Genomic DNA, 16,631 nt, shown 5'->3' on the forward strand with positions numbered 1-16,631 from the left:
AACTGAAAGAAAAATGTCCCTCCAAAGAGGAAGGAGAAACAATAGCCTCTGTTCAAAAAACAGAACAGAATGAGGGGAAGTCCTTCTTTGCTTAATGAAGTGTGGAAAAATAGAACTGGGGAAAGACAGTTTATGATGCATTTGTAGGTGATGTGCAGATGCATAAGGGATGACATTCTGGCTAGCTCCATGAGCAAAAAAATAAATGAACATGTTTTTGAGAAGTCTTTTCATACTCTGCCTGTGCTGTGGGCATTCACAATAATTGGTCAAAGGAGGCAGAGCAGGAATGACCGTACTTCCTAACTAAGGTAAATAATAAATGATCACATGTATTCATTTTTATAGCTAAGAACAAAACAAACCACCCTTCCCAGGCTACTTTAACCAGCATTATTACAATTCCATAACACTCACAAGAAATCATCAGGTAGTCGTCACAGTTGCTTTTACTGTCTTCATCTTGGCATTCTACAGGTATACCATCAGCATCAATCACTGCTTCAGTGACACAGTCTGTTACCAGGACCTCTTCTGAAATTATGTTGGCTGACAGATTATGAGACATAATGTCTGTTTCCAAAACATCATCCTGCACGACGTGCTCTAAATTGGCAACTTCATGCACGTGCATGACCTCGCCTGTCAATACATTTTCAGGTACAGACATGGACTCCGGTGTGATGTCCGAAACCAAAACATCATCTGGAACATTACAGTGTTCCAACGAAACTTCATCCACCACTTCAGTGTCCAGTACTTGGTTAGGAATTATGATAGTTTCAGATACATTGCCTTCATCCACAATGTCTGAGCACTGAACATCCTCTATCACCAAGTCCTCAATTACATCCTGGATAACTACAGAATCTGCTTCATCTGGAGCAAAGTTATGCACGTTAATATCGGAGTCCACATCATCGGATACAAATACAGTCTCCTGGATTTCCACAACAATTTGGTGATCCCCATCAAGAGGTGCATCTGTTCATGAAAAACAGAAAAATAAAGTGGTCAGGACACAAGAAATAACAAGTCACTCTATTTATTTTTGAAGCTTGGAGTCTGCAATAGGCACTACACATACAGAAGTTACATAATGTACCTCATTACAATACAATACCACAAATGCAGCAGAGCACCATGGAAACTAAACATTATTCCTCTAAGATAAATATTAAATATCCTTTACAATATCTCCAACTAAATCAAGCTTCTAAATTGGCGTAAACTGAATGATTTAAACACAAAGAGAACAACATGTTCACCAAGGGCAGAACCACTGGCTGACCATTAGGAAACACCTTGGTCAGGAAAACTAGTTAGCTTACTATAGCATTTGTGGACTTGGAGAAAGATTGTATACTTCAATTATAAAGACGTACTATCTGGATTAAATACATTTTTTGTGGTTTGTGCGGATCACTATTTATCTCCAAAGGACTGTATTTTTTGCCATTTAAGGTGATAAACACTCATATAACAGCCACATCAGATAAAGCCAGCTCCTTCTAGAAGAATCAGAAACACGATGTCTTGAAAAATAGCGTTTCCCCCGACCAAATTATGTCCTTAGTCGTCTTCTGTGCAACAAAGACAGTTTTTATTAATGAATGCTCAGATTTGCCCTATTTTTCGAGAAGCACACAAGAAAAAAACAATATGGTTCAACGATTTTACCGGACAACTTTGTGCCGATGAGCATCAAGTCACCTTACACTAATAATATTTATATTTTTTTTCTGTATAGACCTTACCACAGAAATGCAATTACAGTCAATTAAAAAACAAAGCAGACAAAAAAAAAAAAAAACAACAACATGCTCTGTGAAAGCCATAACAGTTCATAAAGGTACAAGATACATAAATCGATAACACGTCAAAAATGTATCAAGAATTGAACAGCCATTCAGTTTGCTCCTTCACAGCTGCCCAGATAAACTGAAAACACATTTTACCACCAGGGAGAGGTACGCAAGGAAAATTATTGCGTATTATTGCAAGTGCAAAAATAAAAATGAAGAAACATGGGTAGCACATACTTTTTCCTGGAAATAGTAAACAAGGATACAAGCAAAAAATTAAGTACAGCCCAAGAGCATTGCTCAATGGGCATTGCTAGATCCTGACTATCACTCCCCATACACTAATCAGCAATGGATTCTAGCTGAGCATATGAAGTCCTCAAATCAGTACGAACCATATTTAATCGGTTTGGTGCAGAGGGCGGCTTTTGTGTGCAGAGGACAGCTACAAGCCATCCTCACACAAGGCAAGAAATCCTTCCGGCCAATTTAGGTTAAATTATGTAATTTTAATGAGAATAAAAGTGAAATGAGCCAATCGGCTACTTTCGCTTTCACTACTTCAGTGCTCGGGAGGGCTATCTCAGCCCTCGAGCACTGATACAGACAGCAGAGGTATGATTGGGAAGGGGAGAATCTACCCTTGCTACCCTTGATGATACTGCTGGTGTCATCCCACGTGCAATGGTTAACAGCTGCACTTGTTGAGCTTGGGTAGAAAAACCTGGAAAAACCTACCAGACACAAACAGTTCTGAAAACTAGACAACTGGGGAAGTCAAGGGTGGTGTGCTATGCATGCATACCACACCATTTTCTTACTCACAATGCCCTGCAAACCTTACACACCTACAAGAAGTCCATTAGTCGAACATCATTCTCAGCATAACCAACAATCTGACGTACTCCAACAGGGAAATCCTAACTTCCTCCACAGTGACAAGAAACAATTAGTCCAAACCTGGCTTAACATGATCATATAGAAATTCAAACCCTCAACTTTCACCCAAAGGCAAGTCACTCTGATACACCCTTGACATCAACCTCAGCCTTGATAGGCACATCACCAAGAAAACCTAAAACAGGCTAGTGCCCGCGCTTTCTGCTGAAGAGCAAGAAACCATTCCTCCCAGAAAGACTTCTGAACTAATATTCAAGTCTGCATATTTTTCCATTTTTAAAGTGGCAACCCTATGCTCTACTCGCCACTGCAACCACATTCCAGTTTAGGAACGAGCTGAAGACACACCTCTTTAAAAAACATTGCAACTTCACAAAGTAATAGTCTCCACTCTCAGAACTCAGATTCCCCTTCAATCATTTAGATAATGCCTGTAAATATGCCTCTGACACTGTACTGTGCTACACTGTATTTCCAGTAGGAATGCAGTAGACAACAAACACACATATACATTCTCCTTAATAGCAAGGATAAAAAGAATATAAGATAAGTAAAGGCTTGTTTTTTCATGAACTAAAGACGCACCTCTGTAGGTAGGGGCTATTTTAAGGGCCCATAATTAACTGGTCGTACAAGTTAGGAATAAGTCCCACCATATATGCAATCTGGTAGCTCTATGTAGAATGAGTATTCTGAGCAGAAGTGATAAACACAACCAGCCTTCAAAAGACACTACGTAAAAACGTTTTCTCAACAAAGAAAATCCTTTTACGGGCCAAAAGAGATAATGCAGTCAATTATGTATAATAAGCAGCATAAAAGAATTTTAAGATTTAAACATACTCAGAAGCTGCTTACGCTGCAGAAAATGAAATGGTTACTTACCAGTAGGAGTAGTTTTGCAGCCTGAAGAATATTCTGAATTCACGTGCTTTGTATTATTCCATCATCTAGTGGTTGGGTCCAGAATTATCCTTCCTTTTAATGAGCGAGCGCTCCGTCCCATGCTGTAATCTCCCCGCCCATGTCACGGCAGTCACTTTCATTGATTCGTGGGCTTACCTTTTAAAATTCGCTTGCTTTAATTTGCGAAAGGCATGCATACGTCATGCGTTTTCCGGTGTTAAGCCCACCTACACAGCACCGGTAAACTACTGAAACCATTTGAGGCTCGATGTTTTCAGCATGGTTTCCGGACTACTTTATATGTTTATTTTCCACGCAGCGCAATTGTGCTGGGGTTTACATAGCACGATCGCACTCGGTTTTTCCGTTTTCAATTTCAGCACTGCATTTTACATAGCGTGATCACGCTGTGTTTCAAAGTTGTTATTAGTAAACAGTGAATGGCATATAGAAAAATAAAATAAAGGCTGTGAAAGCAGCCTCCTCAACTTCAGGGCTGCGTCCCAAAGGTAAAATCTTAAAAACTTGTGGACAAGGTACAATATTGGTGTCTTCGAGAAGCTAATTCTGAGCCGAGGAAATACAGTGGGAGGTATAACTATTTCTCTGCAAACAAAAGGAAATCAGGCTGACTTTGCAGTAAAAGTGCTCCATCGTCGAAATGTTGAAGTCGACTTGAATAAGAGGTGCAGAAGTTGTGTACAACTCAGTAAAAGTGGTAATCCTTCTGCACTGGTATGCCACCCGTCCCAAATAACTCCACCTGTCGCACATTCTGCCACACTCTAAAATTCTTACGATGACTCTGAGCAACTTTTAATTATCATAATTCATGAAAATGAGATGCACTACACAAAGTAACTTCTGGAGGTATAGGGAGCTCACTCCAGAATCTTTGAAAAAAATCTGGGCATGTACAGTTGCGTCATTTAGACTATTTCTGTAGGAGCTTTTGTTAAATATGGTAAGAAAGTTCTAAGCCTTAGAAGTCCAGGTTTGTTATGTCAGATCGAAGCATTGCACCGCAGCAAAACATGCAGCAAAGAGACTGCGCACTTGTTGGTCTGCAATTACACAAACAAAATGGAGAAAATAAGAAAATACATTTAGTTCAGCTTTCAAATGTGCAATATGTTTGTATGGTTGAAACAAACTCTGTTATTTTCATTACTGTTCAGGGCCAGGGATGTACTTGCTAAGGTCCCTGTTATAAAAGTCAAATGATTCGCAAGCAATTCGCTTTTTTCATATACATTTGGAAATGGTCTTGCTGTCCAATTCCCAATGAACGAGGTCGTGCAGAAAAAAACATTCTTCTGGTATTGACTGGGGTGGCATTTTTTGTTTGCTGAATTACATATTATGCAAGTAGTAGAACTGGGCGAAATGGATTTGATTTCTTTTTGTACCTTTGCCAAATACAGGGAGTGCAGAATTATTAGGCAAATGAGTATTTTGACCACATCATCCTCTTTATGCATGTTGTCTTACTCCAAGCTGTATAGGCTCGAAAGCCTACTACCAATTAAGCATATTAGGTGATGTGCATCTCTGTAATGAGAAGGGGTGTGGTCTAATGACATCAACACCCTATATCAGGTGTGCATAATTATTAGGCAACTTCCTTTCCTTTGGCAAAATGGGTCAAAAGAAGGACTTGACAGGCTCAGAAAAGTCAAAAATAGTGAGATATCATGCAGAGGGATGCAGCACTCTTAAAATTGCAAAGCTTCTGAAGCGTGATCATCGAACAATCAAGCGTTTCATTCAAAATAGTCAACAGGGTCGCAAGAAGCGTGTGGAAAAACCAAGGCGCAAAATAACTGCCCATGAACTGAGAAAAGTCAAGCGTGCAGCTGCCACGATGCCACTTGCCACCAGTTTGGCCATATTTCAGAGCTGCAACATCACTGGAGTGCCCAAAAGCACAAGGTGTGCAATACTCAGAGACATGGCCAAGGTAAGAAAGGCTGAAAGACGACCACCACTGAACAAGACACACAAGCTGAAACGTCAAGACTGGGCCAAGAAATATCTCAAGACTGATTTTTCTAAGGTTTTATGGACTGATGAAATGAGAGTGAGTCTTGATGGGCCAGATGGATGGGCCCATGGCTGGATTGGTAAAGGGCAGAGAGCTCCAGTCCGACTCAGACGCCAGCAAGGTGGAGGTGGAGTACTGGTTTGGGCTGGTATCATCAAAGATGAGCTTGTGGGGCCTTTTCGGGTTGAGGATGGAGTCAAGCTCAACTCCCAGTCCTACTGCCAGTTCCTGGAAGACACCTTCTTCAAGCAGTGGTACAGGAAGAAGTCTGCATCCTTCAAGAAAAAAATGATTTTCATGCAGGACAATTGTAAAGAAATGGCTCCCTGTTGCAGTTACCCCCCACTTTTTGCCTGATACTGATGCTGACTTGACTGAGAAGTGTGCTGGGACCCTGCTAACCAGGCCCCAGCACCAGTGTTCCTTCACCTAAAATGTACCATTGTATCCACAATTGGCACACCCTGGCATTCAGATAAGTCCCTTGTAACTGGTACTTCTAGTACCAAGGGCCCTGATGCCAAGAAAGGTCTCTAAGGGCTGCAACATGTCTTATGCCACCCTAGAGACCCCTCACTCAGCACAGACACACTGCTTACAAGCCTGTGTGTGCTAGTGAGAACAAAATGAGTAAGTCGACATGGCACTCCCCTCAGGGTGCCATGCCAGCCTCTCACTGCCTATGCAGTATAGGTAAGACACCCCTCTAGCAGGCCTTACAGCCCTAAGGCAGGGTGCACTATACCATAGGTGAGGGTACCAGTGCATGAGCACTGTGCCCCTACAGTGTCTAAACAAAACCTTAGACATTGTAAGTGCAGGGTAGCCATAAGAGTATATGGTCTGGGAGTCTGTTTTACACGAACTCCACAGCACCATAATGGCTACACTGAAAACTGGGAAGTTTGGTATCAAACTTCTCAGCACAATAAATGCACACTGAAGCCAGTGTACATTTTATTGTAAAATACACCACAGAGGGCACCTTAGAGGTGCCCCCTGAAACTTAACCGACTATCTGTGTAGGCTGACTAGTTTTAGCAGCCTGCCACAAACCGAGACATGTTGCTGGCCCCATGGGGAGAGTGCCTTTGTCACTCTGAGGCCAGTAACAAAGCCTGCACTGGGTGGAGATGCTAACACCTCCCCCAGGCAGGAATTGTCACACCTGGCGGTGAGCCTCAAAGGCTCACCTCCTTTGTGCCAACCCAGCAGGACACTCCAGCTAGTGGAGTTGCCCGCCCCCTCCGGCCAGGCCCCACTTTTGGCGGCAAGGCCGGAGAAAATAATGAGAAAAACAAGGAGGAGTCACTGGCCAGTCAGGACAGCCCCTAAGGTGTCCTGAGCTGAGGTGACTCTGACTTTTAGAAATCCTCCATCTTGCCGATGGAGGATTCCCCCAATAGGGTTAGGATTGTGACCCCCTCCCCTTGGGAGGAGGCACAAAGAGGGTGTACCCACCCTCAGGGCTAGTAGCCATTGGCTACTAACCCCCCAGACCTAAACACGCCCTTAAATTTAGTATTTAAGGGCTACCCTGAACCCTAGAAAATTAGATTCCTGCAACTACAAGAAGAAGGACTGCCCAGCTGAAAACCCCTGCAGCGGAAGACCAGAAGACGACAACTGCCTTGGCTCCAGAAACTCACCGGCCTGTCTCCTGCCTTCCAAAGATCCTGCTCCAGCGACGCCTTCCAAAGGGACCAGCGACCTCGACATCCTCTGAGGACTGCCCCTGCTTCGAAAAGACAAGAAACTCCCGAGGACAGCGGACCTGCTCCAAGAAAAGCTGCAACTTTGTTTCCAGCAGCTTTAAAGAACCCTGCAAGCTCCCCGCAAGAAGCGTGAGACTTGCAACACTGCACCCGGCGACCCCGACTCGGCTGGTGGAGATCCGACGCCTCAGGAGGGACCCCAGGACTACTCTGATACTGTGAGTACCAAAACCTGTCCCCCCTGAGCCCCCACAGCGCCGCCTGCAGAGGGAATCCCGAGGCTTCCCCTGACCGCGACTCTTTGAACCTAAAGTCCCGACGCCTGGGAGAGACCCTGCACCCGCAGCCCCCAGGACCTGAAGGACCGGACTTTCACTGGAGAAGTGACCCCCAGGAGTCCCTCTCCCTTGCCCAAGTGGAGGTTTCCCCGAGGAACCCCCCCCCTTGCCTGCCTGCAGCGCTGAAGAGATCCCGAGATCTCTCATAGACTAACATTGCGAACCCGACGCTTGTTTCTACACTGCACCCGGCAGCCCCCGCGCCGCTGAGGGTGAAATTTCTGTGTGGACTTGTGTCCCCCCCGGTGCCCTACAAAACCCCCCTGGTCTGCCCTCCGAAGACGCGGGTACTTACCTGCAAGCAGACCGGAACCGGGGCACCCCCTTCTCTCCATTCTAGCCTATGCGTTTTGGGCACCACTTTGAACTCTGCACCTGACCGGCCCTGAGCTGCTGGTGTGGTGACTTTGGGGTTGCTCTGAACCCCCAACGGTGGGCTACCTTGGACCAAGAACTAAGCCCTGTAAGTGCCTTACTTACCTGGTTAACCTAACAAATACTTACCTCCCCTAGGAACTGTGAAAATTGCACTAAGTGTCCACTTTTAAAACAGCTATTTGTGAATAACTTGAAAAGTATACATGCAATTTTGATGATTTGAAGTTCCTAAAGTACTTACCTGCAATACCTTTCGAATGAGATATTACATGTAGAATTTGAACCTGTGGTTCTTAAAATAAACTAAGAAAAGATATTTTTCTATATAAAAACCTATTGGCTGGATTTGTCTCTGAGTGTGTGTACCTCATTTATTGTCTATGTGTATGTACAACAAATGCTTAACACTACTCCTTGGATAAGCCTACTGCTCGACCACACTACCACAAAATAGAGCATTAGTATTATCTCTTTTTGCCACTATCTTACCTCTAAGGGGAACCCTTGGACTCTGTGCATGCTATTCCTTACTTTGAAATAGCACATACAGAGCCAACTTCCTACATTGGTGGATCAGCGGTGGGGTACAAGACTTTGCATTTGCTGGACTACTCAGCCAATACCTGATCACACGACAAATTCCAAAATTGTCATTAGAAATTCATTTTTGCAATTTGAAAGTTTTCTAAATTCTTAAAAGTCCTGCTAGGGCCTTGTGTGTTAAGTCCCTGTTTAGCATTGTCTTTTAGAGTTTAAAAGTTTGTTAAAAGTTTGAAATTAGATTCTAGAAACAGTTTTAGATTCTTTAAAAAGTCTTCCAACTTTTAGCAAAATAATGTCTGATACAGAGATGAATGTGGTGGAACTCGACACCACACCTTACCTCCATCTTAAGATGAGGGAGCTAAGGTCTCTCTGTAATATAAAGAAAATAACCATTGGCTCCAGACCTACCAAAATTCAGCTCCAGGAGCTGTTGGCAGAGTTTGAAAAAGCCAACCCCTCTGAGGATGACTTCACAGAGGAAGAAATTAGTGACTTGGAGGGCAATTCCCCCCTTCCAGTCCTAAATAGGGAGACCAGGGCCTCTCAAGCCCTGTCTCCAAAAATGATAGTCAGAAATGTTGCTTCCCTCACAGGAGGGTCCAGCATTTCTGAAATCACTGAGGATGCTCTCAGTGAAGATGACCCCCTGTTAGCCAGGATGGTCAAAAGATTGGCTTTGGAAAAGCAGCTCCTAGCCATAGAAAGGGAAAGAAAAGAGATGGGCCTAGGTCCCATCAATGGTGGCAGCAACTTAAATAGGGTCAGAGATTCTCCTGACATCCTAAAAATCCCCAAAGGGATTGTAACAAAATATGAAGATGGTGATGACATCACCAAATGGTTCACAGCTTTTGAGAGGGCTTGTGTAACCAGAAAAGTGAACAGATCTCACTGGGGTGCTCTCCTTTGGGAAATGTTCACTGGAAAGTGTAGGGATAGACTCCTCACACTCTCTGGAAAAGATGCAGAATCTTATGACCTCATGAAGGGTACCCTGATTGAGGGCTTTGGATTCTCCACTGAGGAGTATAGAATTAGATTCAGGGGGGCTCAAAAATCCTCGAGCCAGACCTGGGTTGATTTTGTAGACTACTCAGTAAAAACACTAGATGGTTGGTTAACTGGAAATGAAGTGTGTGACTATGTTGGGCTTTATAATTTGTTTATGAAAGAACACATTTTAAGTAACTGCTTCAATGAAAAGTTGCATCAGTATCTGGTAGACCTAGGTCCAATTTCTCCCCAAGAATTGGGAAAGAAGGCAGACCACTGGGTCAAGACTAGAGTAACCAAAACTTCCACTGGGGGTGACCAAAAGAAAGGGGTTACAAAAACTCCCCAGGAGAAAGTGGGTAACACTAGAAACAAAGAAAAAGAGTCCTCTGTAGGCCCCCAAAAACCAGAACAGGTGGGTGGGCCCCAAGACACAACCCAAAACAAAGGTGGGTACCAGGGTAAGAACTGGGATGCCACTAAGGCCTGGTGCCACAACTGTAAACAGTCTGGGCACCACACCAAGGACACTTCTTGTCCCAAAAACAAACCCCAGAACAAAATTCCTGGGGTAACCAGTGTAGCCATGGGAGATGACTCCTCAGATGAGGAGGTCTTCCTAGCCTTCAACTGGAAACAGGGCCCAACAGGTGAGTTGGAGATTCCAGAGGGAAGTAGACACTTCCACCACCTACTGGTGAATGGAATCCCAACCACTGCCCTTAGAGACACTTGTGCCAGTCACACTATTGTGCATGACAGGCTGGTGCTCTCAAACCAGTACATCCCAGGTGAGACTGCCAGGGTAAGAGTTAGCCTAGACAGGGTCACTAAGAAGCCTGTGGCTTTAGTACCCATAGAAGTGGGTGGCACTCTTAGCTGGAGAAGGGTGGTAGTCAGTACAGACCTCCCCCTTGATTGTCTCCTTGGAAATGACTACCCAGAGGTTAGTCAGAGCCCAAGAGAGGAACTGGTCCAGTGCCAGTCCTCTCCCAAGGATTCTGGAAGTCCTGCCTCTGCAGTAAATGCAAGCAGGCCCCAGAAGAAGAAGAAAAGAAAACAGAGTAGGAAGGGTGGACAACCTTTAGCCAAGGTTACAGCAAGCCAAGGAGATTCTGCTCCAGTAGGGGAGAACTCCAAAAATGGCCCTGATAAAGTCCAACCTGACCCACAAGAAGTCCTGGCTAGTCAGGCAACTGTTAAACCTGAGTGGGTGGCTCCTCAGCTAACAGAAGAAAGAGTGGAAGAAGGGTGTTTACTACAAGATGTGGTAACCCCCCACTCCAATACAGCAGACAGGCAACCTGAACCCAAAGAAGCCTGTAACTTAGCCCCTTCCCTTTTAGGTGAAGAGCTAAAGGTGTGGTTCTGGGCACTGACAGCTGTCAGTGGCCTCTGCTGGGTGTTAGCCTTTATGGCTGCACTATCCTTAGCCTGGTGGTCTGACCCCATGCCAAATAGCAAGTTAGGCCCCCTGACCCTATTGGTCATGGTGGGGTTACTCCAGCTCTGGGTAACCTCTCTGGGTAAGCTAGGGGTGACCCTGGCCAAGATAAGGTTAGCAGAGGTGGACACCTCTAAGACCAAAATAGAAAGAATGGGTGGAGACATTGAAGAGGCAGACAAGAGGCAATTCAGACTAGGTCCTATCACTGTGGAAGTGGGTCAGTTCCCCAAAGGGAATGACCTGAACAGAAGGATGTAAGGCAGAGTAGGCCCTGCAACTAACCAGCCTATTTCTCCTACTCTTCCTCGCCTGACAGACTAGGAAGACTCTCCCAGCTTGGGCTGAGTCTCCTGGCCTGTGGGCTGGGGGGGGCTTGTGTAAAGAAATGGCTCCCTGTTGCAGTTACCCCCCACTTTTTGCCTGATACTGATGCTGACTTGACTGAGAAGTGTGCTGGGACCCTGCTAACCAGGCCCCAGCACCAGTGTTCCTTCACCTAAAATGTACCATTGTATCCACAATTGGCACACCCTGGCATTCAGATAAGTCCCTTGTAACTGGTACTTCTAGTACCAAGGGCCCTGATGCCAAGAAAGGTCTCTAAGGGCTGCAACATGTCTTATGCCACCCTAGAGACCCCTCACTCAGCACAGACACACTGCTTACAAGCCTGTGTGTGCTAGTGAGAACAAAATGAGTAAGTCGACATGGCACTCCCCTCAGGGTGCCATGCCAGCCTCTCACTGCCTATGCAGTATAGGTAAGACACCCCTCTAGCAGGCCTTACAGCCCTAAGGCAGGGTGCACTATACCATAGGTGAGGGTACCAGTGCATGAGCACTGTGCCCCTACAGTGTCTAAACAAAACCTTAGACATTGTAAGTGCAGGGTAGCCATAAGAGTATATGGTCTGGGAGTCTGTTTTACACGAACTCCACAGCACCATAATGGCTACACTGAAAACTGGGAAGTTTGGTATCAAACTTCTCAGCACAATAAATGCACACTGAAGCCAGTGTACATTTTATTGTAAAATACACCACAGAGGGCACCTTAGAGGTGCCCCCTGAAACTTAACCGACTATCTGTGTAGGCTGACTAGTTTTAGCAGCCTGCCACAAACCGAGACATGTTGCTGGCCCCATGGGGAGAGTGCCTTTGTCACTCTGAGGCCAGTAACAAAGCCTGCACTGGGTGGAGATGCTAACACCTCCCCCAGGCAGGAATTGTCACACCTGGCGGTGAGCCTCAAAGGCTCACCTCCTTTGTGCCAACCCAGCAGGACACTCCAGCTAGTGGAGTTGCCCGCCCCCTCCGGCCAGGCCCCACTTTTGGCGGCAAGGCCGGAGAAAATAATGAGAAAAACAAGGAGGAGTCACTGGCCAGTCAGGACAGCCCCTAAGGTGTCCTGAGCTGAGGTGACTCTGACTTTTAGAAATCCTCCATCTTGCCGATGGAGGATTCCCCCAATAGGGTTAGGATTGTGACCCCCTCCCCTTGGGAGGAGGCACAAAGAGGGTGTACCCACCCTCAGGGCTAGTAGCCATTGGCTACTAACCCCCCAGACCTAAACACACCCTTAAATTTAGTATTTAAGGGCTACCCTGAACCCTAGAAAATTAGATTCCTGCAACTACAAGAAGAAGGACTGCCCAGCTGAAAACCCCTGCAGCGGAAGACCAGAAGACGACAACTGCCTTGGCTCCAGAAACTCACCGGCCTGTCTCCTGCCTTCCAAAGATCCTGCTCCAGCGACGCCTTCCAAAGGGACCAGCGACCTCGACATCCTCTGAGGACTGCCCCTGCTTCGAAAAGACAAGAAACTCCCGAGGACAGCGGACCTGCTCCAAGAAAAGCTGCAACTTTGTTTCCAGCAGCTTTAAAGAACCCTGCAAGCTCCCCGCAAGAAGCGTGAGACTTGCAACACTGCACCCGGCGACCCCGACTCGGCTGGTGGAGATCCGACGCCTCAGGAGGGACCCCAGGACTACTCTGATACTGTGAGTACCAAAACCTGTCCCCCCTGAGCCCCCACAGCGCCGCCTGCAGAGGGAATCCCGAGGCTTCCCCTGACCGCGACTCTTTGAACCTAAAGTCCCGACGCCTGGGAGAGACCCTGCACCCGCAGCCCCCAGGACCTGAAGGACCGGACTTTCACTGGAGAAGTGACCCCCAGGAGTCCCTCTCCCTTGCCCAAGTGGAGGTTTCCCCGAGGAACCCCCCCCTTGCCTGCCTGCAGCGCTGAAGAGATCCCGAGATCTCTCATAGACTAACATTGCGAACCCGACGCTTGTTTCTACACTGCACCCGGCCGCCCCCGCGCCGCTGAGGGTGAAATTTCTGTGTGGACTTGTGTCCCCCCCGGTGCCCTACAAAACCCCCCTGGTCTGCCCTCCGAAGACGCGGGTACTTACCTGCAAGCAGACCGGAACCGGGGCACCCCCTTCTCTCCATTCTAGCCTATGCGTTTTGGGCACCACTTTGAACTCTGCACCTGACCGGCCCTGAGCTGCTGGTGTGGTGACTTTGGGGTTGCTCTGAACCCCCAACGGTGGGCTACCTTGGACCAAGAACTAAGCCCTGTAAGTGCCTTACTTACCTGGTTAACCTAACAAATACTTACCTCCCCTAGGAACTGTGAAAATTGCACTAAGTGTCCACTTTTAAAACAGCTATTTGTGAATAACTTGAAAAGTATACATGCAATTTTGATGATTTGAAGTTCCTAAAGTACTTACCTGCAATACCTTTCGAATGAGATATTACATGTAGAATTTGAACCTGTGGTTCTTAAAATAAACTAAGAAAAGATATTTTTCTATATAAAAACCTATTGGCTGGATTTGTCTCTGAGTGTGTGTACCTCATTTATTGTCTATGTGTATGTACAACAAATGCTTAACACTACTCCTTGGATAAGCCTACTGCTCGACCACACTACCACAAAATAGAGCATTAGTATTATCTCTTTTTGCCACTATCTTACCTCTAAGGGGAACCCTTGGACTCTGTGCATGCTATTACTTACTTTGAAATAGCACATACAGAGCCAACTTCCTACAACAATGCTCCATCACACTCGTCCAAGTACTCCACAGCGTGGCTGGCAAGAAAGGGTATAAAAGAAGGAAATCTAATGACATGGCCTCCTTGTTCACCTGATCTGAACCCCATTGAGAACCTGTGGTCCATCATCAAATGTGAGATTTACAAGGAGGGAAAACAGTACACCTCTCTGAACAGTGTCTGGGAGGCTGTGGTTGCTGCTGCACGCAATGTTGATGGTGAACAGATCAAAACACTGACAGAATCCATGGATGGCAGGCTTTTGAGTGTCCTTGCAAAGAAAGGTGGCTATATTGGTCACTGATTTGTTTTTGTTTTGTTTTTGAATGTCAGAAATGTATATTTGTGAATGTTGAGATGTTATATTGGTTTCACTGGTAATAATGAATAATTGAAATGGGTATATATTTGTTTTTTGTTAAGTTGCCTAATAATTATGCACAGTAATAGTCACCTGCACACACAGATATCCCCCTAACATAGCTAAAACTAAAAACAAACTAAAAACTACTTCCAAAAATATTCAGCTTTGATATTAATGAGTTTTTTGGGTTCATTGAGAACATGGTTGTTGTTCAATAATAAAATTAATCCTCAAAAATACAACTTCCCTAATAATTCTGCACTCCCTGTATATATGTTAAGGTTCTCAGAGAGTCTTTGTAAATTGATTTATAATCTTGCTGAAATTGTATTAAGTATGTTTAGAATTTCCCAGAGTGATTACAATAAAGCAGAAATGCCGGAAAAGAAAAGATGTTTAACCGACCAGAATATGTTTCTGGACAGAGCTGGGGATGCTTTGCTTGTCAGATTTACACCCTTCTTTGAAGTACAAATACCAGACTGTATTGCGGCGGAACAAAGTGTACTAGAGTTACACTGTGGCTAAAAACACCACCTGCACCCCAGAGGGAGTAGCATCTTACCATTTCATCACCGCAAACAGAGGGGTTTTCTGAAAAACAAACTATTTACATCCACTTGTTGAGACATCCAAGTGAAGAGATCAACTCTTCCAAAACCAGGACAGGGCCGGATGAAACAGCAGGAGTTTCTGCTGCCGGAAACCAATGTGATGTGTGCACTAGACTAGCAGAGTACACACTGCCACGTTTTTCCTTCCATGCTGTTACTGATACATGGAATTAATTTACACTGCTTGATTGAAAGTTGTGTGACTAACATGGATGCATATTTCTATATTCCTAAATACATGTTCTCACCTATTCATAGAGACGTTTATGTGAGTACCCATATACTAAAAAGAACAGATGATGGACAGAATGTGGAACAATTCAAACACTCACCCCAGTCACAGATCTGGGTTTAATTCATCGTTTTTTTTTTTTTTTTAGGGTCGAGTGCAAGGCGTCCCTGGTGTAATCTCTCTTTGGGCTTTTAACCATGCTCATGTCACGCCCATTACTTTCATTGGTTCGTGAGCTTATCTTTCAAAATTCCCTTAATTATATTAGTGAAAGGCATGCATACGTCATGCCTTTTCTGGTGTTTAGCCCACTTTGAGAGCTCCAGCCAACTACTGAAAACATACGAGGCTCAGTGTTTCCTGCATGGTATCTGGACCACTTTTTCTGTTAATTTCCTATGCAGCGCGATCTCGCTGGGCATGACATCAACCCCGTAACATAGAGAATAGCACTTTTGCCAATACTTTTCACTGAGAGCAAACTTTTTTTTCCCTTTTGAGTCTCTCTTCACGTTGGTGCTCATGGCGGCCGTTTAAAATATTTTCAATTTATGCGGGAAGAAAAATCAGGTTAGGAGTTTACAAAGCTAATAGCTCTAACTCAAGTAAATGCGAGACTCATTGAATTGCAAATGCTTGTTTATTGTTGTGGGCATCAACGACCGCCATTTGGTGGTATGATCGAGAACTTGTGTGACATAAGACAGCACCCCAGATGTTCCTGTGTGTAGTCATCTTCAGATTCTCTTTTTCAGTTTTCCTTTCTTCTCCTTTTTTTTCTTCTTTCTTTTTCCAATCTGATGCATTGGCCTCCTCTTTCTGGAGAGGTGGGTGGGTCGCATGCGTATACAGAAAATTCATCAGGCTGCACAACTACTCCTACTGGTAAGCAACCATTTTGTTTTGCAGCATAAATCCTTTTCTGGATTCACATGCTTTGCATTAAATTATGTAGTGGTATTCCCTCCTTTGGGTTGGATATATTGGGAGGAGGTATCCCAACTTTACTTCCTTGTTCATTTCAACGTCCACCCAATAGTGTTTTGTGAATGTGTGGGGGATTGTCCATGTTTCTGTTGCGCAGATTGTGCCCATAGGTACATTTGCTAGGAACGCTAAAGTTACGCCCTTCTCCCTTGTTGAGTGTGCCCTAGGGCGAGTGGGTTGGGTTCACCCCACCTTTAAGAAGCACGTTTGCATTGTATCTGCGATCCATCTTGATATTGTTCCTGTTGTTACTAGCGACCCCTTGATTACCCTTGCGAAGGATACAAATAGCTGGC

General features: G+C 45.1%; 1 protein-coding gene across 2 annotated transcripts in view; it reads right to left on the reverse strand.

The window, feature by feature from the left end:
- The window catches only part of ZFX (zinc finger protein X-linked), a 543,920-nt gene that overhangs the window by 421,854 nt on the left and 105,435 nt on the right, over nt 1-16,631 (reverse strand). For both annotated transcript variants that reach the window (XM_069204818.1, XM_069204819.1), the window contains exon 3: nt 418-984. In XM_069204818.1, the coding sequence (XP_069060919.1) occupies nt 418-984 (567 nt within the window). The remainder of the gene's footprint in view (nt 1-417; nt 985-16,631) is intronic.

The sequence above is a fragment of the Pleurodeles waltl genome, chromosome 8, assembly GCF_031143425.1.
Source record: "Pleurodeles waltl isolate 20211129_DDA chromosome 8, aPleWal1.hap1.20221129, whole genome shotgun sequence".
Taxonomy (NCBI): Eukaryota; Metazoa; Chordata; class Amphibia; order Caudata; family Salamandridae; genus Pleurodeles; species Pleurodeles waltl.